The sequence below is a fragment of the Palaemon carinicauda genome, chromosome 11, assembly GCF_036898095.1.
Source record: "Palaemon carinicauda isolate YSFRI2023 chromosome 11, ASM3689809v2, whole genome shotgun sequence".
NCBI classification, from domain to species: domain Eukaryota; kingdom Metazoa; phylum Arthropoda; class Malacostraca; order Decapoda; family Palaemonidae; genus Palaemon; species Palaemon carinicauda.
The window spans coordinates 131,629,785-131,656,676 of NC_090735.1; the positions used below are offsets into that span (position 1 = coordinate 131,629,785).

The 26,892-nt window shown below is 37.2% G+C and overlaps 1 protein-coding gene across 1 annotated transcript in view; it reads left to right on the top strand.

Moving 5' to 3' along the window:
• LOC137650218 (protein sickie-like) overlaps window positions 1-25,052 on the top strand; it is a 312,402-nt gene extending 287,350 nt beyond the window's left edge. Inside the window, 18 exon segments of the mRNA XM_068383450.1 lie at window positions 330-441; window positions 1,170-1,339; window positions 1,463-2,368; window positions 2,633-2,815; window positions 4,342-4,368; window positions 5,169-5,350; window positions 5,634-5,785; window positions 6,667-6,693; window positions 6,887-6,970; window positions 9,591-9,903; window positions 11,299-11,426; window positions 11,865-12,043; window positions 12,704-13,591; window positions 13,793-14,038; window positions 14,186-14,382; window positions 14,536-14,681; window positions 22,827-23,003; window positions 23,185-25,052. Of these exon segments, the coding sequence (XP_068239551.1) occupies window positions 330-441; window positions 1,170-1,339; window positions 1,463-2,368; window positions 2,633-2,815; window positions 4,342-4,368; window positions 5,169-5,350; window positions 5,634-5,785; window positions 6,667-6,693; window positions 6,887-6,970; window positions 9,591-9,903; window positions 11,299-11,426; window positions 11,865-12,043; window positions 12,704-13,591; window positions 13,793-14,038; window positions 14,186-14,382; window positions 14,536-14,681; window positions 22,827-23,003; window positions 23,185-23,295 (4,228 nt within the window). The 3' untranslated portion in view covers window positions 23,296-25,052.
• The last annotated feature ends 1,840 nt before the right edge of the window (window positions 25,053-26,892 follow it).

Sequence of the window (26,892 nt, forward strand, 5' to 3'; positions counted from 1 at the left end):
TTTCAGTTTTTTGTTAAATTTCTTCACTGTAAAATAGTTTTATGACCTTACGCATTTACTTTTATAATATTTTCAAAATTGTTGACAGTATTAGTACTTGTATAGATTATCATTTACTTCATGTATATGATGTTTTGCATTTCAGTTTTATCCATCTCACTTTATTGTTCTTGAGGCGTTGTGAATTGTTCTAATGATAATTTAAGAGCATTCCATTGCAGATGTAAGTAGTAGGGGCCAATTGTACTGCTACTTTATTACTCCTCAGTGTTTGACAAGACTACCACTTTCATTTTGAGTTCTATTCTAAACTACTGCCTCTCTTTCAGTTTTGACGACAGCAGCAGTCTAAGTTCAGGGGTGAGTGACACCCTGAATGAGATGTCTGCTGAGGAAGTACTTTCATCATCACTATCATCAGATCACCCAGCTTATGCGAAGGTAAGTTAAGATACGATATCTTTCATTTTAGGGGCCTTATATTTATAATGGCTTGGAAAATAGGATTAGTGGCTACATTTTTTTTCCATATATAAGAGGCACTTTCTTAAAAAAGGTATCCCTTCAACCCCTACTTGCATTCATCTTCTATCCTACTTTCCTTCAATTCCAGATTTCTTTCTTCCTTTTTAAAGCCCTCCAACCCCGTAACTTTTATCTTCTTGGCATGCTAAATAACCTCCCCAACCTCAGTGTCATAATTCATTCATTATGGTAAAGACATATTTTAAGGCTTTATGATCCAAGATTTATTTCCTGACAACACCATTTAGGTTTTCGACTTAAGGAAATTAATTTTAATGGACTTGAATAGGCTACAGCATATGTCGGATGTGTTAGCTTTTTCATTTATTCAGATTCTTATATATTATATTTGAAATTTTTTTTAACATACTCATGCTCAAGTTAACTGTATGTACCTATGTTATAAGAGTGGTTCTTGAGGCTTGTATTGGTTATAAATACAGACCGATAAATGTTGATTAGTTTGCATATTGGGAACAGCCTGTCAAAAATTTTAATCAAGTAGGAATTATCTGCAATATAAATAGAAAATTTTGCATCTCCATATACAAGAGACAGAAATCCTTGTATTAGTCATATGTTATCATTATTTTGCACAAAGAAGTGATTTAGAAATCTTATTAATTTGTAAAATTTTGTAACAGGGTCGTAGTATGAAAGAGTTGGGACTGAAGCTTCCAGTAGGACTCAGTGGATCTTCACCTAGAAAGATGGCTATGGGCGTAGACCCCTCCGGCATGTATAAAGTTGTCTCCAGTAGGGCCCATGTCAAGAAAACAGAGAGTGCCCAACAAACAGACAATAGTGCCTTTAAGTGAGTATCCATAATCATAATGTATAATTTCTGTTTAACTCCCTGTTGTTTCTCTAATACTGTATATTTAATGATTTAAAGGTATTAATACAAGCAGTTACATAATGATTTTTTTTTTTCTAGACAAATATCAAACACACAATGGAAGAAGTATGTAGAAAATGGCAAGGGAAGTCTTGAACGATCGGCAAAGGAGCTGCAGAAAGGTGTTGAGGCCTCGGGTAGTAGTTCCCGTAAAATGGACCACAAAAAATCCAGTCTAGGCTCTCCCCAAACTGGCATGCCCAGTAGTCCTGGAATGAGTAGTGGCCCTGCTTCAAACTCTTCCGGGGGATCTAGAAAGGTAGAGAAGAAAGGGACAAGCAGTGAAAAGAGAAGAGAGGGGGAAAGAAGTAGTAAAGATAGGGGTATGTCTGCGATGTCACCACAGCTCAATGGCGATTCCAAGAAGATTCAGAATCCCAAAACAGCTCCCAGTAACTTTGGTTACAACGGCAAGAGAACTACCAGTACAGGTAGCATGTCAAGTACAGGTAGTTCAAAAGGCGGTAAATCGGTCAAGGAAGTTGATAGTGGCAGTGCTTCTCGTCACGATGGTTCTAGTCACAGCCTTGAGAGGCCGAGGACAAAGCTTAAAGTGTCAGGTGGAACTCAAACAACAAGTGACTTGCATTACATGTCTAGTGGAGTGCACAGTGACAGTGAATATTCTTCGGGGTCTTTAGGTCGCAAGTATCAGCTTAAGTCTTATTCTCTGAATGGGCCTGTGGCAGCACAGTTGTCCCAAAGTGTGCGCGAACGGATTATGCAATCGCCCTATAGTAAGGTGCATGTAGGAGATTATGGACAATATGCATCTCCATACTATAGAGACAGAAATCCTCGTATGAAACCTACAGATGGTTCATTAAGTGATTCCCCGTATTCCAATTATGCTGAATTGCAGTACAGTGGAAGTCCATACAGTAGTCCGTACTCATGGGTATCTAGAAGTAACTATGCTGGATCTGTAGCATCTGCACCTACAAGGTAAGTCATATAATAGTTGTGATTTTAAGTTTGTGTACACATATCACCTTACAGTCAGTTTCTGTGTTTTTTATGTGGATAGTCACTGCTTGTGGGAGCTACTGATGATTTTATAATTTCATTAGCATCGAATTGCACTAAAAATTTCACCTCGGAAAGTTTTCAGTCCAGTCCATGTATGTGTTTATAAAGAATGGTGTTGAATCAACTGACTCTCAATAGTTTTGCTAATCCAGCTTCCTACCTGGGCTTCCTTAAATACAGACCTTTGGGTGGCAGTCTTACAGAAGCAGAGAGTATGGAGAGTATAAGCTCAAGCGCCTCGAGCATAGCTGCACAAATCCAGCACGCTCGAGCCACCAGCCTCACACAAGCCCGCCTAATGATGCATCAGCGGGAAATGTCCTCCTCCCCCTCCCCTAGACTTGCTCGCTCCAATAGTGTTAGGTAAAGACACTAGTGTTTTGCTCTCCCTCATTCTAATAATGGTTACAGTAACAATAATGCAAACATTTTATACTAATGGTGTTGAAAATAGGTTACAGATAAGGGAAAAATCGTGACTGCTTTTAGTTTTACTTTGCACTTTAATCACATTGTGCAATAGTTACTCACATCCTAATTTTTCATCTTGATTTTTTGTAATGCTGGGAATTCATGTGTTATGCTTTTGAAGTGTCTGTTTCTGCATTTTCCACATTGTTTTTTTTTTGGTACAGAATCACTTAGACTAACAACTATTATTATACTGTACTGCATATCAAAAACAAACCCATTGTTTAGTCAATCATCGGCAACATTTAAAAAAGAAGTAAAAAATCCTGTGTCAGGAATTCAAAAGATTACAAATAAATTTATTTTAATCACGTGAGAGTGGGATTACCTATCACTTAGAAATGTTTTAAATTTAGTCACAATTCAAAATTAAATAAAAGCTTTTGTGAGGAAATCCAAAATTAGGATTTAGTAGAATTGAAAGTTGAATTGTAGTGGAACTTATAATTGTAATGTATTTTACTTGAAATTAGTGTCGCTTGAAGCAAATAAGTTTATTGAAATATACTGTAGTGCCCTAAAGATAAATTTATTTCTAGAAGCACTAGGCACCACATTTTTTTTTTTTTATTCTGTGAAATAGCTAGAGGAACTTTAGGCGCATCACACATTACGGTTAGAACTGCTGCTTGTATAGTAAAAGGCTAAGATATGTGGTTGCCTTCTTTATTTTGAGTTTCATAATTCCATTAATGTTTTAAACTTTATGATCTCGCTATTACTTTCCATAGTACATTATTAGCCAAAGGACTATGTAAATGTATAGTGCCACTTATCTTTATCTTTTAGATACAGTAAATTGATGATCAGTCGTCTGCACTCAATGAAAATGTACTGTGAATTTATTATAGAACCCTGTATTTAATAGTAGTATCTTTATTTACTGAAGGCTAGATAAATTTATGAATAGTTTATGTGGATATAGTAGCACCTGAAGAAGACATTAGAACTTTGATTTATAATGCTATACTGATACCTAAGTTTCATTGGTTGGTAGCATCAGCTAAAGCTCAATATAATTCTGAATATTGATTTGTGGTAGGTCATCTTTATTATTTTCTGTACTCAATTTTCTTTTTAAATCGTGAAAATAGTACTGATTAAAACATTTCCACTAAGCATTTTGAAACAAGCATTATGCACTGTCACTTGCTATGCTTACTTGAGACTAATCCAGTTTTAACTCTCTTGACTAATTCTTAAATACCTATACATAACTTATTTGAAATGTTGTTCATATTATTTAAGTGTATTGCCGCATGAAAACCTTATGGATCTGGTGTATATGTGAATCATTTTCTTATCTTCAACGTAAATTTGGCAAAAATTGCGGTGTATAGTTTAAGGGAATGTCAAAGTTTGGAAAAGTTTTTATTTTTCCTTTAATGTCAATAATGAGAAGTTTATCCTGCCCGCAGCCATCTGATTGAAAGGACCTTCCCTAGGTATGGCTATGAAGAATTACAGTTTATGGTTGTAGTAGCTTTGCTTTCTTATAGAAGTGATATTTGTAATTGTTATTATTTGCCTTCAAGTGTTTCTTGTTATATAAGTTGCATTTGCTGTTGCCATATTTATAAACAAGGTAAGGGGAAATGGCTAATTTCAATTTTCAAGGAACCTTAGGCAGATTGTTTAAATGGCATAGTTCAACGCTTGAAACTGATATGCCACTTTTAGTAATTGTCTGGTGAAACTGTAGATCACTGATAACGTTTGATCTGGCCACTTCATAAGTCAAATCACCCGCAAATTTCCATAATTAGGTGTACTGTAGTTTAAGCATGCATAACTTCCTTTTATTTGATGTCTGCTGTGGCAATGTAAAATAATGCTCAAGTGTAAGATAGTTATTTCCATACGTTGGTTGTTCATTTAGAACAAGCAAAATCATTTAGTTTAGGTATTTCAGGCATCAATGTATCTGCAGTATTTTATCATTTTTGTTTTGCATTAGAAATGACACAGTAGCTGTGTTTTTATTTGTGATGATTTTCCAAAAGGATTGTTGAACTTGATTTTACTGTGCATGAATGGCTTGTGTATTTGTTTATACTTTCTTCAAGGTGAATCACAATGAGAAATGAAAACTCAAATTTGATGAATCTTTTTATGGCCTTGCTCCATTTCAATTCATTCAGTTGTTTGTACATTTTGTATCGGTTGACCAGTACAAGTGCTTCTGGTGATTTGTATACCTTTTTATTGCCTCTAAACTAATTTAGTTTTCTTTATGTGTCAACAGATCCACAAAGTCAGAAAAGCTTTATAGTAGCAACGTGGGTGGTAGGGAGGTTTACCATGCTTCGCAGCCGACTAGCCCAACACCGCCAGGTAGTGCTAGAATGCCTATCTCTCCTCTAAATACTGTTCGAGGCTCCCCATATTACTCTACAGTTATTCCCAGAACCTCAAAAGATGATGATTGTAAGTATCTAGTGCTGTAAGTTATTATATGTCCTGTCTGTAAATATATTGCACGAGATAAATTGAGACAACTCATTTTCTGATAATGTTTCTAGACAGTGCTTTCATTAGTTTCTGATGAAAAGTAGGATTTGTATGGCAATTCTTTTTCTATAAACTTGAACTCTTATGTTTGTGGTTTCTTTAGTTCTATTTAGTTTTTCTGTTTGATTTGCTATTGATTGATTATTAGGTGTCTTATTACCTTACTTTAATCCTCGGTAACGGGCATTTTTTTTTTCAGGTCATGGTTCATCTTTATCTTTGGTGTCTTCATCCTCCTCACTGTATAGCTCCCAGGAAGAGAAGCAAGCTGCGGAAATTAGGAAATTGAGGAAAGACCTAGCAGATGCCCAAGATAAAGTGGGAACGCTAACCAATCAGCTCACTACTAATGTAAGTTGAGAGAATTACATTTATTGAATATTAGGTGTCGGAACTATTGTAATTATATACTGTATCTTTGAATGGCCATTCAATAGTTGGATATACATAGATGCTAGAAAAGCCCACTTGTTCCTGTTGTAACATTGTTAATGTTTCTTCAAAATATCCTTGTACAGTATTAACAAAAATATCCTTAATCACCAAGTCCCTCTCCACTATTTTTAAGTGGGTCGTGAATGAAGGATTTCAGTAGTATTTTTAGTATAACTGAATATACCTGTATTAAAGCTGAATATACCTGTATTCCAAACTGTACATATACACATACAGTACTGTATTTACCTACAAGATTTTGTGACTGCTATGTACATTATTTGATAACCTAGCACTACTTAAAAATTGTATTATTTTCACATTTATACTGATAACCTAAAGCAATGTAAATACCAAATGATCTTTGTAAAAAAGTCTGATTATTTTGCTGATTTTCTTTTATTTAGAACACCATGGTGTTAGGAATTTGAGTAAGAGGTTTAGCACAGCATATGATTTTATTTACCTTCAGATTACGCAGTACAATTATGCCCTTTTATAATCAAACACATAAAGATCTTATGAAAATATTTATTTAAAGCAACCAGCCAAAAAGACAAAATAATTGCATGACTTCCATTACAATAGATGTCTTTTAATGAAAATCAAATTTTTGGTCTTTTGCATTTTTTGGATAAAAATAGACATTATTTTTGTTGTAGTTTAAACTAAATTTTACTTGTCTCCTCTTGACTTTATGCATGTATTTTTGTTCTCACATCACCATACTTGATAATAAGTTGGTTGAAAGAGAAAATTGGTGGATTGGTTTTTGTTAACTATTTTTTCCTTTTCAGAGTTCAGTTTTCAACTACATGAATACGGTAATTATTTCCGCCCTTTGATATCAAGCTGACAGAGAAAAAAAAAATACAGTTATTGTCAAATATTTACACTACTTCCTTTAGATTAACACCTTTTGGCACTTTGTTTGGCTGGTTGTTATACAGTATTATTTTTCTTGATTCTGAGCTTACTTTGGGTTAGTACTTAATTTTATATGCTATTTCCCACCAGGCTCATGTCGTGGCAGCGTTTGAACAGTCACTCACAAATATGACTAACAGATTACAACAGCTTACTGCAACGTCAGAGCAAAAGGTAAATTTGTTTTGGTTTTACTTCAGTAATGAGTATTTTAATCTCATATGTACATTGAATGTGTTATTTAAGAGCAATAAATCAAAGTATTGTATTTCCATTTTATCTTCTAACCTTATTCTGAATTGTTTATTATTTCTATTAACCTTCCCTGATGTTCATATTGCTTCTCTTTGGGAAGCTCAGGTTTATCAACACACAAAATCTACAAATTTTCTCATCTTCTTGCCTTCCAATCTACTCATGAATCTAGCAGTATAAATTAATGGGACATCAGTGGTAAATGACAAGAAGCTGAGCTGTAGTGCACCAATCTCTCTATCTTAACAGTCTTTTTGTCACAAGCATTGGTCTGGCTAGAGCTCTTCTTCCTCTGGATTTTTTAGCAACTACCCGGTAGTTTGTTCAAGAGCAGTGTTTCAGGGTGATCATGATCCACACTCTGTGTCGTAGCGGGGACAGTATTGAGATTTAAATAACTGGTGTGAGGAATGTGAAGGCCTCTCTGTTCCTCTCATGGCAAAATATGTTTCTGTGGTTACCAGTGCCCAAGTGAAAAGTTCTAAGCCCAAAAGAAAACTTCACAGTTGTTCAGGGGAAAATCTAGGAAAGTCTAGACTTGTTGATTATAGTGGAAAGGATATTGAAAAGTCAGCACCGAATTCTCCTTAACTTAATTTGTAATTTCTTTGGAGAATACAGTGTGTTCTCTTGCCTTCCTGTATGGATGCTTCAGAATCTGACTTCTCAAAGTCAGGTCTGGTGGTAGTAAGGGTTCTAATGAGGCACAGTGCCTTACAGATTCGAGATCCTCAAATTATTTTCTTTACTTGACACCACCTCTGCGCAAACCTCACATTCTTGATTGCTCTATTAGACAATTAGATTGTGAAGCAGAGGACAGAGTTGGTAGTCGTAATCCTAGCATCACCCCATTTACTAAAGTAAATGCTTGTAAGCTACCTCTTATTTCATATGTGGATGGCGTAGTATACTGTATGGTTCCCTTAGCACCTAATGCTTCGTATCACGTGTTAAAGTTGATGAGTTGCTTCATGTGTCTGATGGCAGTGTGTTTTGTTTGCTTGGAAGCTCGGCCACTAGCACATCACAAGTTAAGTGTAACGGTAAATGTAAGTGCTAATATCTATACAATACGTGCTATCAACATTAGTCTTTTTCTTTACAAATATACCACAACATCCGTACCAAAATCTCAGTTGGGTAAACTAACAAGTAGTGTCTAATTTCTTCCTACGGATCAGGATGATATAGTTTTAGTGGGCCTAATTCATCTTACAGTGTTAGGGTCCCTACTCTTCCTTTGACAAAAAATGTCATATAATTTCCAATCAAAGGCTTGGTTACAGAAGCTCGGAAAGAGTTGGATCCAAATCTTATAAAAGCCTTGAAGGTTAGGGTTCATATTAAAAGTGCAGCTGCATCTCGAAATTTGTGCAAGAATTACTCTTTGGAAAGGGTTTCACCAGAAGGTCAATGGCATACGAAATTGGTTTTCGTTAAACAATACCTTAAAGAATCATGGTTTGCTTATCAAGATTGCTGGGCTCCAGGTCTTATAGTGGCGGCTGGTGATGTAATCTAATAATAATATCGAGTCCAATTAGCTTATCATTTTCCTTTTTGTTATTTTCAAATTATAAGTTTAAGTACTGTACTTATGTTTGGGTGTATATAAATAGAATTTAAAGTGAAGGTTTTCATTTAGAGACAATCTAAAATCCAGTGCTGTATATCTAAAGGGTTCTTTAAAAACAAACTGGGGTAAAATATTACAAATGTATTTTTCAAGAGTTCTTTTGCCAATCATTTAAACAGGCGACTCTAGAATTGGATATATTTGGTACTGGGTTAGAACCATTTTTCCTATCTCTTAACTTCACTGGCATCCCACTTTTATTAGTGTGAGATTCAGCAAAATGAACAACATGGGAGGTCCATAGAAATAATGGAATTTATTTCTATACATGCCTGATGTTCATGTACATGCCCACCTTCTCCCTACCACTGATGGTGTTAGGAAGATATAAAATAGCCTCAATTAATAGACTAAGAAGACAAAAAGATTGGCACACTATAGATTTGTTTCTTTCCATGTTCAACTAGATGTCATGTACTTCATAAGGGCATGAGCCAGTTGGAAGGAATGGAAAGTGGAAAATTTTTAGATTTTTGGGTTACAATAAGTATTGATAAATCCGAGCTTCCCAGAGAAGAAGTAGCAACATCAGGTTAGTATAAAAATAAATTATATTATTAACATTTCTTTTATTCCAGTGTATATATGACCAGTCAGCTAATCGTAAACACATTGAGAGCATAAACCGTATCATAATTTCATAGTCATATCCACTGTATGAAAATATTTAGGAATTTTTGGAGTGTTTAGTAGAAATTAATTACTTGATTTGTTGTAGTTTATTACAGGAATTGTGTACTGTACATTATTTATACAGTGTACAATCTATGATTTACTGTATATTATATTTTAAGTGCAAGATTTGTACTCTAGATCATACACTAAATATATTGTGTCAGTTAACATTAACTAATGGAATTAGAAATAAACTTAATGCATTTTTATCTACTGTACTTTCAGGACTCTGAAGTTATGGAATTGAGAAAAACGATTGAAGCATTGCGTCAACAAAGTGTAGATGCTGGGTTGACTGTAGCCTGCCTTCAAAGTACGTCCCCTGCACAACACCACCACTCCACCCCTTCCCCTACCAGGCACCACCACAACCACCACCCTTCGCACCCCCCCAACATTGCCTCGTGTTCTGTGCTTAATGTCACTGCCAGCAGTCGTTCCAGTTCACCCGAAAAATCGGGCCACCATGACCTTGCACGCAGACACACTTTCACGGGGAATTGTAAAGACCTTGTAGTGTGTGAATTTAATGACTCTGGTGAGATTCAGTCACCTTTCAAACAAGCAAGCAGGCTTCTCTTCTCTACTTGAAAGCCGAGGTTGATAAACCTCAGTTGGGTTCAATTGTCTAGGCCTAGCTGATGTTCAGCAGTAAAGCTTTGCAACTTTCAAAAGTCTTTTCAAGAATCGAGTAAAACCTTTCAAAATTTTCCATCAAAGGGTTTCAGATGAGCATGGGTTATGGTTATCGGCTACTGGGTACAGTACTGTATATAACAAAAGATCCTTTCCCTCCCTTTCCCTTAACCCGGAGACAAATGTCCTGAAACTTTTGTATTTGAATTTCAATTTGGTTTGCTGTGGTTTTTATTTTCTTTGGAATACTAATATTGATACTATTTTTGTTTAAAAAAGTTGTTGGCTATAGTTTTTTTAACAGCTTCCAGAAAGTGTGTTAATGCATGTAAGATAATTTTCTTTACTGTTCATCTTCTCTGTCCAAGCTTGCTGCCTGTTGAATGGTTCAATTGTTTTTGTTTTTATTTGGTGACAAATATATGCACAATTTTGCCTTTTACACAGCCTTTCTAATAATGAAAAATATTTAACAGGAAATGAGTTCTTGGTAAATAGAGCACTGATCCACAGGAATATTTTGATTTACTAATATCAGATAACAGTTTAAATTCTAAATTAAAATGTAGTCAAACTAAAGCTAAATTATGTTACTGCAAATATTTTAAGAAAGGACAAAAAGATATTTGCATTCTTGACAGGATTATTTCAGCCTTTGAATAGAAATGATACTATATTAGCTTTCTTACTGCCATCACTGTTGTACACTATGTAAAATTTTAACAATATTTTTTCTTATATATAAAAAAGTGTGCAGCAAGTGAAAATGTATAAGTCAGCAAAGAAGCAAACCAAAATATTTTTTGTAGTAATCAAAGGGAAAATATGAAAAAAAAAACTTTATCTTTTAGTAACACTTCATTTCCTATAGTAATTTCAAGGCATTCCTGTGTAAGTGTTTAGTTTTGTACGTTCGTTCGTTTTAGGGCGCCTTGCTTATAGCAAGATTTGTGCAAGTTTTTCCTGGATTATTTTGATAGGCTGATTTTGATGTTAATCTCAAAATTATTGCTAATTATCCCAATTACATGTGGTGTCTAGATAAACCTGCGATTTCTTAATGATTACAGTTATTGATAGCTAATTTGATTAAATACGGTATTGTATTTAATATAGAAGCTAAGAACTCATTTGCAAGGATTTTTTGGTGTTAGAACTCATATCCAAAGATTTGTTTGGTGTTTGAATTCATTTTTCCCAAGATTTGTGGTGTTGGTTTTTGTTTTTTACTTATTTCTTAAAATTGTGTGTTAAGGAATATTGTACTAACAAATGTATTCCAATTTATTTATTTCAGGTGGAAAACTAGTGAGAGGGACGTCTGTCGAGTCTGTCTCAAGTTTGTCCTCTGCTTGCTCTGCAACGTCGCACACATCAAATCACGATAAAAGTGATAGTTCGAAGTCAAGCAAAAAGAAGGGATGGGTAAGTAGTTAAAATTACTATACCTATACCGTATCAACATATTTTATATTTACTGTATATGTAAATTTTGTCTTTTGATGAAAGTAAAATGGAGAATAATAAACTGATGACTTATTAACTTGGAACTGTGCAGCGAGTAATTAAGTATATTGTACAGTAATATTAAAACATAATAGCAAACTATCACAGAATGGACGGAATGAAAGTGAAACATGCATAAACACATAAGTTGAAAATTTTCTGATTTAAATGCCATCATGATTAAAGGTCACACTTCACATTATAAATAAGTGAATCTAAAAAATCTGTTAGTGTTGCATTTTTTAGGATAATTTTATACTTAGTTCTTTAGATGCAATTTTATTCTGGTAATACAGTACATTATTACAATTTACTATCTTCAGTAAGAACTCATCAATTATATATATCTGTCCATAGCTCCGAAGTTCATTCAGCAAAGCCTTCTCGCGTGGGCACAAAAAGAACAAGCATGGTGCTGGAGGATCAGTGTCGGATGTTGAAAGTTGGGAGCGAGGTGAATGCTCGGCTCCTGCATCGCCACTTTTGCAACGTGCTGGTGGGGGTCAGAGTGATCCTGAGTGCCACTCTACCGCTGGGTATGTCCATTTTTTCAAAGCTTTAGAAGCACAATGGTACTAATGTATAAAAAGCATTTCTGACATGGATTTTCATCTCGGTTCAGTCCCTTGACTCTGAAAATTTTCAAACAGTATTGAATGACTTAAATGTTTTGATATCATCATTATTATTATATTAGCCGCTTAACCTTTTTTTTTTAATTTAATTGCTAAAAATAGAACAGTACAGCATGTCTAAATACCAAATTCCTCGGTGAAATTTATATATCTGTCTAACGCTTATGTATTTTATCACCATTTTCTATTGTAAAGGAAATCTTACTTTCCTGTATATTGTAGAAATATCTCATTAAGGTTTATAATTTTATTTATGCAACTAGCAGAAGTGTAAGCTAATGTTTCTAAACTATTACAACAGATTTCAGACTTCAAAAGTACTACTTTTTTTATTATCAGAAATAAGACTCTGTACCACATTTCTTGCTCCATAATGTTTCAAACTTTTCTCTTGAGTATTCTACATATTTTTAAGTATTTATTGGGGAATTTTCTTGAATAGACACAGGTTTTGCATCATACAGTACCTCATGGAGGAAATATAAATTCACAACTTTGTTTTTGCATGGCTTTATGTAATATCAAAACAAGTCTTACTTTAGCCCAAAAAATATTTTGCAGATTAAGTATGGAAACTCCAGTTAAAGAAGATGTGGAAGTCCTGAAGTATCAGCTACGTGAAAAGGATATGGCGCTGACCGACATACGTTTAGAAGCTTTAAGCTCAGCCCATCAGCTAGAGTCACTGAAAGAAACAATAAGTAAAATGCGTGATGAAATGGTATCTTTAAAGCAAGACAATGAAAGGCTTCATAGAATGGTTTCATCTAAATCATTAAATTCTTCTCAAAGTTCACTTCCTGTATCAGACTCTGTTGAACAAAGACTTAGTTTAGGCGATGAATTGACTATGCCCGACGCAACAGATGTGATCTTGATAGATCCAAGTGACAAAGATGGAAAGCGAGTAAGCATTATGGTTATGATGGGATGTCATGGAGATTATGAAAAATATATTAATCCAGTTGATGGAGTGACAGTTTGTGAATGTGTTATTGGGGCAATTTCTGTCAGTGGAAAGACAAAGTGGGACATGTTAGATAGTCTTGTGAAACGTATCTTCAAAGAATATATTCTTAGAGTTGATCCAGTGTCAAATTTAGGACTTAGCGCTGAATCTATTCTGTCGTACCACATTGGAGAAATTAGTAGAGGTCGTGATCCAGACTCGCCTGAGCTTTTACCTTGTGGTTATCTCGTTGGTGAAGTAATGAATATTAAGATAATCCTGAAGGGTGCTACTATTAATCATGTAGATGCATTGGCTTTTGAGACAATGATTCCAAAGTCCATCATACATCGGTACGTTTCATTATTGACGGAGCATCGAAGGATTATATTATGTGGCCCATCGGGTACGGGGAAAACTTATTTAGCTCAAAAAATGGCAGAGTATCTTGTCACACGAATGGGTAAAGATCCATCACCAGGATATATAGCAACTTTCAAGTAAGTTTTTTATATTGGTCTGTGAATTTAGTAAAATTTTGAACTTTGATTTTTACATTTTTAAGATAAAGTGGCATTCAATTCTTTATGTTATTTATATTATTAACTTGAAAACATAACTAATTACCAATTTTTCATTGATGGTGAAGAGCAAGATCATCCAATTTTTATCACTACTAATGTAAATCTTTCTTCCAACAGCGTTGACCATAAAAATGGAAAAGATTTAGGAGCCTACCTTTCACATATTAGTGACCAGTGTGAAAATAACACCTCAGATTTGCCTTTAGTTATCATACTGGACAATTTGCATCATGCTGGAGCCCTTACTGATGTATTCAATGGCTTTCTTAGTGCTAAATACACCCAGTGTCCTTACATAATTGGCACTATGAACCAGACAACATCTTGCTCAACTACTAACCTTCAGCTCCACCACAATTTCAGGTTTGTTGCTTTGGTAATTTTTAATACAATTTATTTCATCTTTCACTCTTATGAACAAAAGTGGAAAGAATCGTTCATGAAATATGTTTAGGCTCATTAGAAAGAGATATCTTTACTGATAAACAATATGTTTTCCCTGACCAGCAGATGGGTTCTGATGGCCAATCACATGGAACCAGTTAAAGGATTAGTTGGTCGTGTTGCTCGGAGAAAGCTTACACAGGTTGAAGTTGAAGCTGGATCCCGGCTGCCTAAACTTCAGCAAGTTTTAGATTGGCTACCAAGGTGCTGGAGTCATATAAACAAGTTCCTAGAAACGCATTCGTCTTCTGATGTTACAATTGGTGAGTACTGTAGTTTAAAACATTTGCTTTTTAATGACTCTTAAATGCAAATATTTATTACGGGAAAATTCTTGCTGTATACAGTTTATTAAAAATCTTTAATTACTGTAGTATATTTTTCTAATGTTTTCATATGTATGTGCATATTTACAGGTCCTCGGCTGTTCCTTTCCTGTCCAGGGTCTTTGGAAGGATCTCAAGTGTGGTTCACTGATTTGTGGAATTATTCACTTGTACCATACCTGGTTGAAGCTGTTCGAGAGGGCCTTCAGCTGTATGGAAAAAGAGCAACTTGGGAGGTATAGTTCAAATTAAATCATTCTAGTATAGCGTGTATGAGCATTGAATAAGCTTTTTTTACTTTAAAAGTTGTGATACCTACCTGAATAACAATTGAACTTTATGAAAGAATTGAATCTCATTTCCATCCTGAGATTGTTATTCTGAACATGGTGTTTTATTCTTAAATCATTGTTTTACGAGTCCATTTAAATGAAAAGTTTGAGGATTTTACCAAAGACAAACCCTGTTATTCTGAACATAGTGATTTTTTTTTCGTTAATTAATTGTTTTATGACTTAAAGAAAATTTAAGGATATTACCAAAGGCAAACCTTATGGGCCTAAGCTATCAAGTCTTGTTTCAACTCTTGTTAAACAATCTGATAATAATGATGACGTTAATGATTGCCTTAATGTCACCGATTGATGGGCACATTAGCTAAAGGAGAACTAGTGGTAGTTGAATATTTGTTTGCATTTTACTCTTTTGTTCACTTGCTACTTAACCATTACCCATAAGGCATTCCTTTGCCTTGTTCATACTGAGCAGTATTGCATAATAGAGTACATTTGTTCCTACACGAATACAAACCCGTGTTCTTTACGTAGGAGTATGATATTCAGCGAAGCTGGGACATGGTTTTTGAAACTTTCAATGAGGTGCTTACAAGTGTCTGGTTATTATCAGTCAGCAACGAGGGAGCTGAAGAACCACTATTTCAGCATTGGTTGTGAACACATATGAACCACGCTCTGGATACTTGGCTAAAGGTAAAACTTTTCCCCTTTCTCTTTTTAGGCAGCATGTTTGTGTGTATCTCTGTGTGGTATACCAGACATGCACCCGGAGTGTTGGAACATAGTTGGGGCACATTTACATCCAATAGGGAGACTGAACTTCACCTTCTTTTCCCTGCAATGAGTGACCATTCTCTCAGAGGGAGTTACAAGTCCAAAAAGGATTTGTCACCTTTGGGGGTCTTCCTCCAAGTCAAATTAGTCCTAACTTCTCTCTCTCTCACCTGGTACTCTCCCCTCTGCCTCTTCACAGTCGGCCTCCTCAGGAGGGGAATCAGGTAAGAACAATGGCCCTTTTACGTTGGGACAATCTTCCAGGCAGAAAGCTCTTTTGCATTTCCCTGATAAAATGCTGGGGCTTCCTCTCAGAAGGTCTGGCGTGCAAGATGCTTTGCATATTCTTTGGCCTTCATGGGGCTTGAAGGATTCCCTTTAGAGGATTGGCTACTGGAGGTGTTGGCTCGGAGAGCTCGGCAGGAGAGTGTCACTGCACAGCTGCGAGCTAGGATCCGGTATTTGCAATACCTTTGTAGGTTTCCAAGTGCATTCTAATGGCATGTGTCTAACCTAGAGTAACATTTAGGTGATTGCCGAATCATAACGCAGCTTGGTAAATCTACGGAAACTTTCACTTTCTTGTTCGACATAAGTCAAGATCGACTTGCGACGCTCCTCTTGGTGCCTATGCCCATTGTAAGTTAGCGACTACTGTACCTAATATATAAAGACTTGTATATCAATAATTATTTAAAATGGAAGTTTGACAAAGCATGTAAATGACTTTTTCCACACCAAAACCTTGACAGTAGTCTGGTTTGAGTATAGCGGGAAGAGTTGGGTATAATCCTAACAAGTCTGGAGCAAAGAAAGCGTAGACTGATTAGACTGGTGACAATGCCTCCAGGGGATACATTCCATCCACGGATGAACATGGCTAGGGATTGCCAAAGGAAATCTTGTTCATAGACCAGATCAGGCAGGAAGAGTTGAAGATCATTCCTCCTTCCAATATCTTGTGAAGGAAGCAAGAAGCTGCAAAGTCTCCAGATGAAGCACAACAGGAGGCAATAGGGTCTAAGGATGTGCTTATGATCCTGGCTTCCTTTACTGGGAAATGGACAGCTATTGGCCTAAAGAACCAGGCCTCCAGACTTGTAGAAGAGCCCCCCCGAGGCAAGTCCAGTTTCCAGCAGGAGACTATTTGTCTCAAGTTCCTGGAGGCCTTTCAAGGCCCCGTTCCCTGATCAAACCTGACGACAATTATGATCTCTGACCCTCCTCCATGCCATCCAGGTGCGGCATCGTAAGAGGAAGATGATGCCTTTTCTGACGAATCTGACACCTATGTTGGGAAGAGTCCTTAAGCTCCTGACCCTGAAGAGGGGGGGGGGGGGGTCAGAGTCAACTTTTCTGCAGGGCCTAACCTGTGTAAGTTGGATAAGGCTCCTTGCTCCCTTCTGAAAGGGAGAAAGGTGGCCATAGATAGACTAGGCCAGGCTTCTAGAGCCAATACATATTTCACAGAGTTGCTGTGGTTAATCTTGTTAGTTGAGACTCTTGACAAGGTGGACTCCCAGGTCTCAACTAGGAACAACACTCCTTAGGGTGGGGAAGGTGTCCAAAATTATTCTGCCCCCAGTTTGTCAGACAGAGGAGGTATTATAGAAAATGTATCCAACCTGACTCTTTTTACTTCTAGATCCAACAGTTTCAGCCTGAAGCAGATCAGCTGATGACTCATCGATAGTTTTTTCTGCGGCGTACGCCCTGAATGTAGTAGAGAGGACTGTAATCGTGACCCTTCCGGCCTCTTTCTGGATGGCAGTGGGGTATTTAGCCACCACTTTGGATCTGTCCAATCCTGAAAAGTGTAGGGTTTTCAAGGACATCATGATGAGTGTCAAAGCGATGGATGTCCTTACCCATAATGCAGCAAACCAATTGGCCAACTGGGTCCTGAAGAGATGTAATGCTGTTATCCCCAGATTCCAGAAGCAGGTTCCTCACAGGAAAATCTGCCACCTGTGTAACACCTCTGTTAGAAGGCCATACGTCTTCCCACTAATGTTGTGGCAGTAGTGGAGGAATGAGAGTCAAAACTCCCTCCTCCACCAAGCTATAACATCATGATACCCAGGTTCCCGTAGTTCAGAGAGCCTCACTTGTAGATAGATGTGCTATGTAAGCCTTCCAAGGACAGTTTCTGTCCTAGCCAATGCACCGAGAAATGCCAGAAACTTCAGAAGGTTCCCTTATATGGTCAAAGGGGAAAGAGGGAGGCCAATGCCCCAGTAGTAGGAGCCTTCTCCCTGCAATATTGCAAATGGGGAAATTACCAAGTTCCTGGTGAGTTAATCGAAGAGATAAAAGTCTTATGGGGCAGAACACTGGACATAAAGTGTATGCACTCCAGTTATCTTGTCCCATTCACCAACTCTATTCATCCCCAAATTCATCCTTGACAGATCATTGAAGGTCCTAACCTTTTGGGCTAAGATCAGGGCATGGTGAAGAAGGGCACTTTCCAGGTGGTCTGCGACGAGTCTTCAGACTTCTACAATTGACCGTTTCTTGTCAAGTAATCATTTTGAGACTGAAGACCGTAGGTTCATAGTAACGGTCAGACAAGCAAAAAGATCGCTTCACTTATTGATCACAGTAAACCTCAAGGATGTGCATTTCAGTACATCCGATTCATAGTGGCAGACAAGGTATACTAATTCAAGGTATTATTTTGGGCTATCAGCACCTCCAAAATTCTTCACCAAGATATTCCCCCTTGGCCCATTCCAACGGGATCCATCTGTTGCGTTATCTGGACAACTGGCTGATTTTGGCAGACTCTGTAAAGACCATTCTTCACCAAGACAAGCTTCTCGATTTTTTCATGATCTGAGAATTGTGGTAAACTGAGAGAAGTCAGTTCTGGAGCCCTAACAGAACCTGGTATACTTGGGAGTGGAGATATACAGTTAATGGGTTAGTGTTCCATTGTAGGATCTTTTAACAAGACTCAGGGTTAGTAGCGCTTCCATTTCTAAGGCAGACTTGTTGCAGGCACACCAGTGGCAATTATTGTTAGGTTAAATGGCCTCACTAGAGCACCCGGTCTCAAACAGGCACCTTTGCATGCATGCACTTCAGTGGCAGCTGAAGTCCCACTAGTTGTAAAGCAGAGATCATCCCAGAATGTTGGTTCCAATGGAGGAAGAGCGAAGAAGAAACAGAAGCTGGTGACTACAGATTACAACCTTCTTTAGAAAGTAGACCTCCTGTCCCCTTCTCCGAATTTGAAGTTGTTGATGAATGCATCGAGGAAAGAATGTGGGGAGGGGCACATCTGCTGTGACATGTAGCATCGGGATAGAGTAGTTAAGAGTTGGATCGTTAGTGTCGCATAAACTTTCTAAGAGTTAAACACGACATCTAATGACCTCCAGCACTTCCAACCGCTCCTTACTGGTAATTTGGTGGTGTTGATGAGCGACAACACGACCGTAGTAGCATACTTGAACATACAAGGCATTAACTATTTCACAGCAGCTTTGCATTCTAGCTATAGAAATCCTACACTGGATGAAGAATGCAATCTCCCCCTCAATCCACTTCTTATAGGTCAAGAACATTATCCTGGCAGACAAACTGAGCAGGAAGACTCTGATAGTTCGATTGAAGTGCTCTTTGAACTCAGAAACCAAAGATGATAATGACTTTGTGGGCTTTGCTAGCGGTAAACGTATTTGCAATCCCTCAACTGGAAAATTCCGAATTAATGCTCCCTGGTACCAAAACTGGAGGCGGCATTTGAGGACGACTTCTAACATCTGTGGAACCATGTAGATGACTTTAGTAGCTCTGCTATGGCTACAAGTAGAGTAGTTACCAGACCTACTGCTGTTGACAGATTTTCCAAGGAAGCTTTCTCCCCTTTTCATACTTACAACGCCAACCACACGCCTGTTTATGCCACAACTTGGTGGGATTGCTATGACTCATACCTAGGGTTATCTAGCATCTACACACTCGAGAGAGGGTTTTAGCAAAGAGCAGCAAAACAGATGTCTAGATACATCAGGAGGTCATCATTCTCTGTGGACCAAGAGAAATGGGCCATTTACTTTCGTTAGTGTACTTGTACGGGTGTCTCTCCCCTCAGAACCACTTATAGCCAAAATTTTTCTTTATTTATGGGAGGAAAACTAAGCTGAGTATCAGCAGTTAAAGGCTATTGCCTAGCAACAGAAGAAATGAAAAGTTTGTCAAAGCTAATCTTGAAGAGCAGATCATGGATAATTGAGTTTGCCAGGGGGTAAATCACACTCCACTTGTATGGAATGCGGTGAAAAGACTCCGTGTGTAAAAGTATCTACACACGGAGTAGCTGAAAGTCAAGTGATTTTACCTAACTTCCAATCAAGTCCAGCTGTCTGGTTTTCAAGGCTGTGTCCCTAAATGGGAAACATAAGGCTGTGTCCCTAAATGGGAAACATTGAAAGGAATGAAAATTCCAGATCACATGCTGTGCAGCTACTACAATCCTCAGGGAGAATGTGTCCATGGACCTGCGAGTCAAATCCCTCTAAAGTAATGCGGAGCAAAAGCTAGGGAGATCTGACATCGTGGGGTTTCACTCAACCTCTTCCAAAGGAAGGGACAATAAGGTTTGTGATATAATTTCTCTCGGCCAGAAGGAGAAGGTGTTCTTGGAAATCATCATCTTTGTCCTCCCCATGGTAAGAAAGAGGTGCTGCTGGCGAGGTACCCGGCTGGGTTAGCCCATTATTCTCAAGGTAGCACTCACTCGGCACCCTTACAGAACATAGTAGCTACTGATCAGAATCTTCACTTACCTCTCGAAAAGACTTAAAAAACTTGGGATCCAGTAACAAGGGGTTCTAGGTCTTGGCTAAGAACTGAAGGTCAAAGGAGAGCGAAACCTGCCTCTACCACTTTGTCTGTCTGTATAGATTGCCTTACCTTGTGTAAGACCCGGGCTCTTGCCTTTGGGCAGCCCAGAAACTCTACCACCTTGAATGGGAGATGTAAACAGAGAGCCCATGCGATTCACTGACCATCTAGCCGAGGTTAACGTGAGTAGGAACACGGTCTTTAGGGTAAGGTCCCTGTCCGAGGCACGCCTAATCAGTTTGTAAGGTGCTCTCTTCAAGGAACTTTACATTCACTACCCCCGTGATAAATCCTGACATGCAGTTGTCCTAACAGTTAGCAGGAGAAGGCCTCTGTTCCACTCCATATGTAGGCACTTTGGTGCTATTAGTCATGCACAAGTTCAAGGATGCTCTGACCCAGTTCAGGACCCGTCTTAGTAAGCAGAAAGGGGTAAAAGCATGTCCTCAAACACTGCAGAAATAATTTGTGTTCTGCTCAATTTGTTTATTCACCCCATTTTTCTTGCCCACGATGAAACAGGTCGAGAGAAACTGCGTTGGTTTCTGCCCACTCAGTGGTCCTTACTAATAACTGGCACAGTTGGTGAGACATTGTTCCTTCGTGTTTGGAGATGTAGGACACTACGAAAGTGTCGTCACTCATCAACACCACTTGGTATCCTTCAAGAAGAGGGTGAAATTTTTGAAGGGCTGACCACGGCCTGCAGAATGAGGACACATTTCTTTGTTTACTAAGGCCCTTAGGTCTTGACAAAATGCGAGAACCCTATCTTTTATGAAGAAAAGGCTTTCCTTTGACTGCTAAGATCAGCCAATCATCCAGCGTAGTAGCCAGATCCCGTTAGCGTGTGCCATTGATAACATGACCTTGAAGATCTTCGCGAAAATTGGCCTTGACCAAGCTCAACTGTCCCATGGAGGAAGTCACTTGAAAAGAGTCCGATGAAAGAGTACCAGTTGTAGAAAAAGCTTGTCCGGGCCTTCTTCAAACTTTGAAGATGACCCCCAAAAGGGAAAAAAATTCCTCCTTGGGTTCTTTCCCACTGGGAGGATGGCAACTCCTACACTGATCACAAAGGGAGGCCTGAGTGAACACATTACCAATACAAAACCAGCATAACCTATGAGGCACCTCAATACTGCTCATAAAAGTACCCCAGGCCTCTGGGGGTGTTCCTGGTCATGCCTACCTAGATGGAGGCATAACACAACACAAAAGAATTGTAAAAATCTGAGTTTCCAGTCGGACAGAGAGAAAGTCTGTCCTCTCCAACGCCAGAATAATCAAGGCAACATGAACATTAAGCTCCCCCTCTTGATTTGGTTGTGGGCAAGGAAAACCCAAAATGCAATTGAGATCTTCAAGTAAGAATTTATTTTAGAATAACCTTCAAATTAACGTTACTGACACTGTTGAGGAATAGAAATATATATAAATAATAAATGACTTAAGGGGAAAATTACATTGTTCATAACCTATATTTATTTTAAGGTTTATACTGACCACCTATTTTAGAAAACTGGACTGTTTTTGGGAAAAAAAAAAAAAAAAGGAAAGGAAACCCCTTTTAAAATGTACATTCCCACTAAACAGTTGAAATAAAATGTACATTCCCACTAAACAGTTGAAATATTTACTGGACAAGTTAACAAACTACCGGTAATATGAAGGTAGCATATTAAGACTAACCTTAGAAATTGGCAGGTGCTGGTATTCATTTATTTAAGGGCAGAATCAAGCACTCCAATTTCACATTATGGCTATTCACCAAAGTACTTGGGCTTCATGGAGCCTTTTCTTCGTTCTGAAATTATACAACATATAAAGCTTCTATGCCTTTCAATTAATTACAATTCACATCTTTATCATAGAATTCATCATCCAGATTTGGAATGTAGCTTCATAAAAACAAGACATTGCCATTTTTAAGATAAATGAGAAACTCAACAGTATTCAACTTTGCACACCTTCACCAATTTGGCCTCTTTATCATCAGCTCCACAAATATTAAAGAACATTCTAAACATCCGGTTAGTTCTCTACTCCCCAACAAGTCATACTAGGGGTGGGCACTGAGCAAACCTGAAATAAAGAATCCTTCATGAGACAAACAGGGCAAATGAGCAACTAAACAGCAATATTTTCAATAACTAAATGAAAATATAACTACTCAAAACCAGCTTGCGTTAGGGTTAATTCAGTCGACCTTGACTTTCAACTTCCTCCCAACTTAGTTGGCGGAGGTTATTTTTGTTCCAAGCATTTTTTCCTAATTACAGTGTTGCAGCTTTGCTGTTATCTATTCTCCTATAGTAAAGGACGACAATTTTTTATTTGTGTGGGAACAAATACAAATGACTAACAAATTTGTCATTTGAGAAACAATCATGTTTTTTTAATTATACTTTGTTAGAATTAAAAAAAATTACAATAATATGGTTTTCTATTTTCCAGGATCCCAGTACTTGGATTACAGAGACTTACCCGTGGCCACCTGGAAATCATCCTGGACCTCAAGCGCTTTTGTCTTTGCGGCCTGAGGATGTTGGATATGACGCTCTTGCTCCAACTGTTACAACCAATTCCCAAGACAAGTTTAAAAATGATAATCAAGGAGAAAATGACCCTCTGGTATGTTAAAAGTCATGTGAATTGTTAACAGGATGTGGATTATTAGACTTGTTTTTTTTTTACCTTCATTAAATCCAATACCATCTATACAATATTTGCACTGGTAAAGAGCGTATCAAGGAAATCATAGATGCAATATTACTTTGAGTATTGTAACTAATATGATTATATTTTCTTTCAGCTGAGTATGCTCATGAGGTTACAAGAGGCAGCCAATTATTCCAGTCCACAGCAAGACTCGGATAATGCGTCATTAGATAATATGGAGAATGCTTTAGAATCGACAATCTAATATTTAAGAATCGACAATCTAATGCTTGTAGTTTACAGTTCAGTGGAACAGCTGTGGACTGAAAGCACCAATTTTGTAATGTTGTTTAAGGGGGTTGAATCAATAATTTGCCTTGAACTTTTTTTAAAGTCACGGGTAAGATTGGGATCTAGTCAAATCTGGTAGCTATAACTATCAGGTGTAATCAAGTCACTTAAATGTAATGTAATGTCATTCTAAAGATTTTTTTTTTTTCTGCCCTCATTATTTTGAATGTTGGCAAATAAACCGACTACATTGATCTTACAGTGTTGCTAATTTTTTGTGGCGAGTCCATTGGGATTAGGTTAATTTTTGAGCTATCTTGTTAACCTGTAGATTAAATTAGCTAGAATTTGCTACTACTTCACTGTCCCACTCCTTTGAGTATAGAGCATGGCCTTGGTTCCTACTCTGTACATTGTTGGCATCTGGTAATGATGGAAAGCAGGGATTCAATGTTAGTATCTCATTACAGTACTTTATCCCACCATCATTACTATCCCATATACCTTTTATGGTAGCTCAAAATGTGTGTGTTTTTTTAATGTAAATCCAAGTTTGTGCTGTGTTTACATATGATGTCATGTAGGATTATTTACTTTTGATATTTCAGAGTTCTATATATATATATTATATATTATATAAGAGCAAATGTACATGTGGAGGCATTTTTCACTTCCATATTATGGTTCTTCCAGAGTTTCTATATACTGTAATGTAAATACATGCAGAGGAGTCTGGGCTTTAAGTGGCTTAAGCTTTAAGTATTGTGAGTCATAAAAAATCCATATATTTAACCCATATATAATTCCTTTGATTGTGAACTGTAAGTCAGGCATTGATTTATCTTAATTTAGTTATGGGGCTATATTTTTGCCGTGAATATAGAGTATATTTGAAATTTAGCGCCCAACTTCCAATTAATTCATTGTGAAGCGATAGCTTAGCATTTTATTCACACACTAATTGTCATAGGGAATTTTTATTTTTCGTGCTTTCTGGATTGTTCTTCAACATTTATGTTGCAGTAAGAGCAAATTGTATTAAATATATCAATGAAATTCAAAGTTTATGAAAATTATAGCTCATTCATATGCTTTGTAAACACTTGTTCATAACTCAAACCAAAGCCAAGCGTACCAGTGTCCTTAGCTTGTGCCTATGAGCTAAGTTAGCAGTAGTTTTCTTATCGTTCTGAGACATAGATGTGATCTCTTATTTTTCCTTTTGCTGGGTCTTATGGTGTAAGTTTTACATTTAGCCTTCATAACCATGTTGCCAAATTTTATATTGTTAATGCCTTTTTTTTAAATGATTTGTAAATATTTGTATATAATCATATATATATATATATATATTTGGTATCTAAAAGTGTGGGTCACTGTAAAAACATGTGTATTAAAGTATACCAAGTGAATGGACCATGTGTGTGTTATAAAGATTGTATAATTTGATATAAAACACATTTAACTGTCGACTGCTAAGGGTAGGTGACACTAATGTGATTATCCAATTATTAGGTACCAAAGTCATATTTTATCAAAATATTAATTTAAAAGGTGTAATCAAATTAATGCCACATGTTACCACAGTGTAGTCTGCAGTCCGCAGGGATAAAACATTCAAGTACCACATCACTTTTGTTAAATATATTCATTGAGGAGGAAGAGAACATAATTCCCTCATTTCCATTTTTATACATGCAAACAAGATAGCATTTTTAAATATATTTCTTTTCTCAATGAATTGTCTTTTATTTGATCCTTATCAGTGATTGCTTTCAATTTTGTAATGCATCAATATAAATGCTGAATATTAACAGGTAAAGACTGTTTAAAATTTGAGTATAATAACAAGAACAAAATGAAATAGTACAGTAATTAGGTTAGTAATACCTTTCAACATTAAATATCATATTGTTGTTTCACTATAATCCCATCAATCATACATAGCCCTCATTTGCAGCCTTCATGTCCCCAGCCAAAAGGAGTCTAAGGAAATAACTAACCTTTCAGTTCCTGATTCAGGACAGGCAGAAAACCCAGAAACAATCAACCTTTACTGTACTATTATTATTATAATTACTAGCCAAGCTACAATCCTAATTTGAAAAGCAAGATGCTATAAGCCCAAAGGTTCCAACAGGGAAAAATAGCCAGTGAGGAAAGGAAAAAAAAGGAAATAAGCGATGACGAAAAACTAACAATAAATTATTCTAAAAACAGTAACATCAAAACATGTTATTTTTATTAATAAAATAAATTTTTGAATATACTTACCCGGTGATCATATATCTGCAACTCTGTTGCTCGACAGAAAAACCTACGGTCAAAATACGCCAGCGATCGCTATGCAGGTGGGGGTGTACATCAACAGCGCCATCTGTCGAGCAGGTACTTAGTACTCCAAGCAAACAAAGAACCAATTTTCTCCTCAGTCCACTGGGTCTCTATTGGGGAGGAAGGGAGGGTCATTTAATATATGATCACCGGGTAAGTATATTCAAAAATTTATTTTATTAATAAAAATAACATTTTTCAATATTAAACTTAGCCGGTGATCATATAGCTGATTCACACCCAGGGGGGTGGGTAGAGACCAGCATTACATGTTTACATTATTATGAGCTAAGTATTTTGTATTTCATTTTAGCAGTTATTCAAAATAACAAACATAAAATAAATATGTACCTGGTAAGGAAGTCGACTTGAACAATTACTCTGCCTTTTTAAGTACGTCTTCCTTACGGAGCCTCGCGATCCTCTTAGGATGCTGAGCGACCCCTAGGATCTGAAGTATCAAGGGTTGCAACCCATACAACAGGACCTCATCAAAACCTCTAATCTAGGCGCTTCTCAAGAAATGACTTTGACCACCCGCCAAATCAAGTAGGATGCGAAAGGCTTCTTAGCCTTCCGGACAACCCAAAAACAATAATAAAACATTTCAAAAGAAAGATTAAAAAGGTTATGGAATTAGGGAATTGTAGTGGTTGAGCCCTCACCCACTACTGCACTCGTTGCTACGAATGGTCCCAGAGTGTAGCAGTTCTCGTAAAGAGACTGGACATTCTTAAGATAAAAAGACGCGAACACTGATTTGCTTTTCCAATAGGTTGCGTCGATTATACTTTGCAGAGATCTATTTTGTTTAAAGGCCACGGAAGTTGCGACAGCTCTAACTTCGTGTGTCCTTACCTTCAGCAAAGCTTGGTCTTCCTCATTCAGATGGGAATGAGCTTCTCGAATTAACAGTCTGATAAAATAGGATAAAGCATTCTTTGACATAGGCAAAGATGGATTCTTAACTGAACACCATAAAGCTTCAGACGGGCCTCGTAAAGGTTTTTAAATAGAACTTAAGAGCTCTTACAGGACATAAGACTCTTTCTAGTTCATTTCCAACCATACGATAAGTTTGGAATATCGAACGATATTGGTCAAGGCCGAGAAGGCAGCTCGTGTTTGGCTAGAAAACCAAGTTGTAGAACATGTAGCCGTTTCGGATGAGAATCCGATGTTCTTGCTGAAGGCATGAATCTCACTGACTCTTTTAGCTGTGGCTAAGCATATCAGG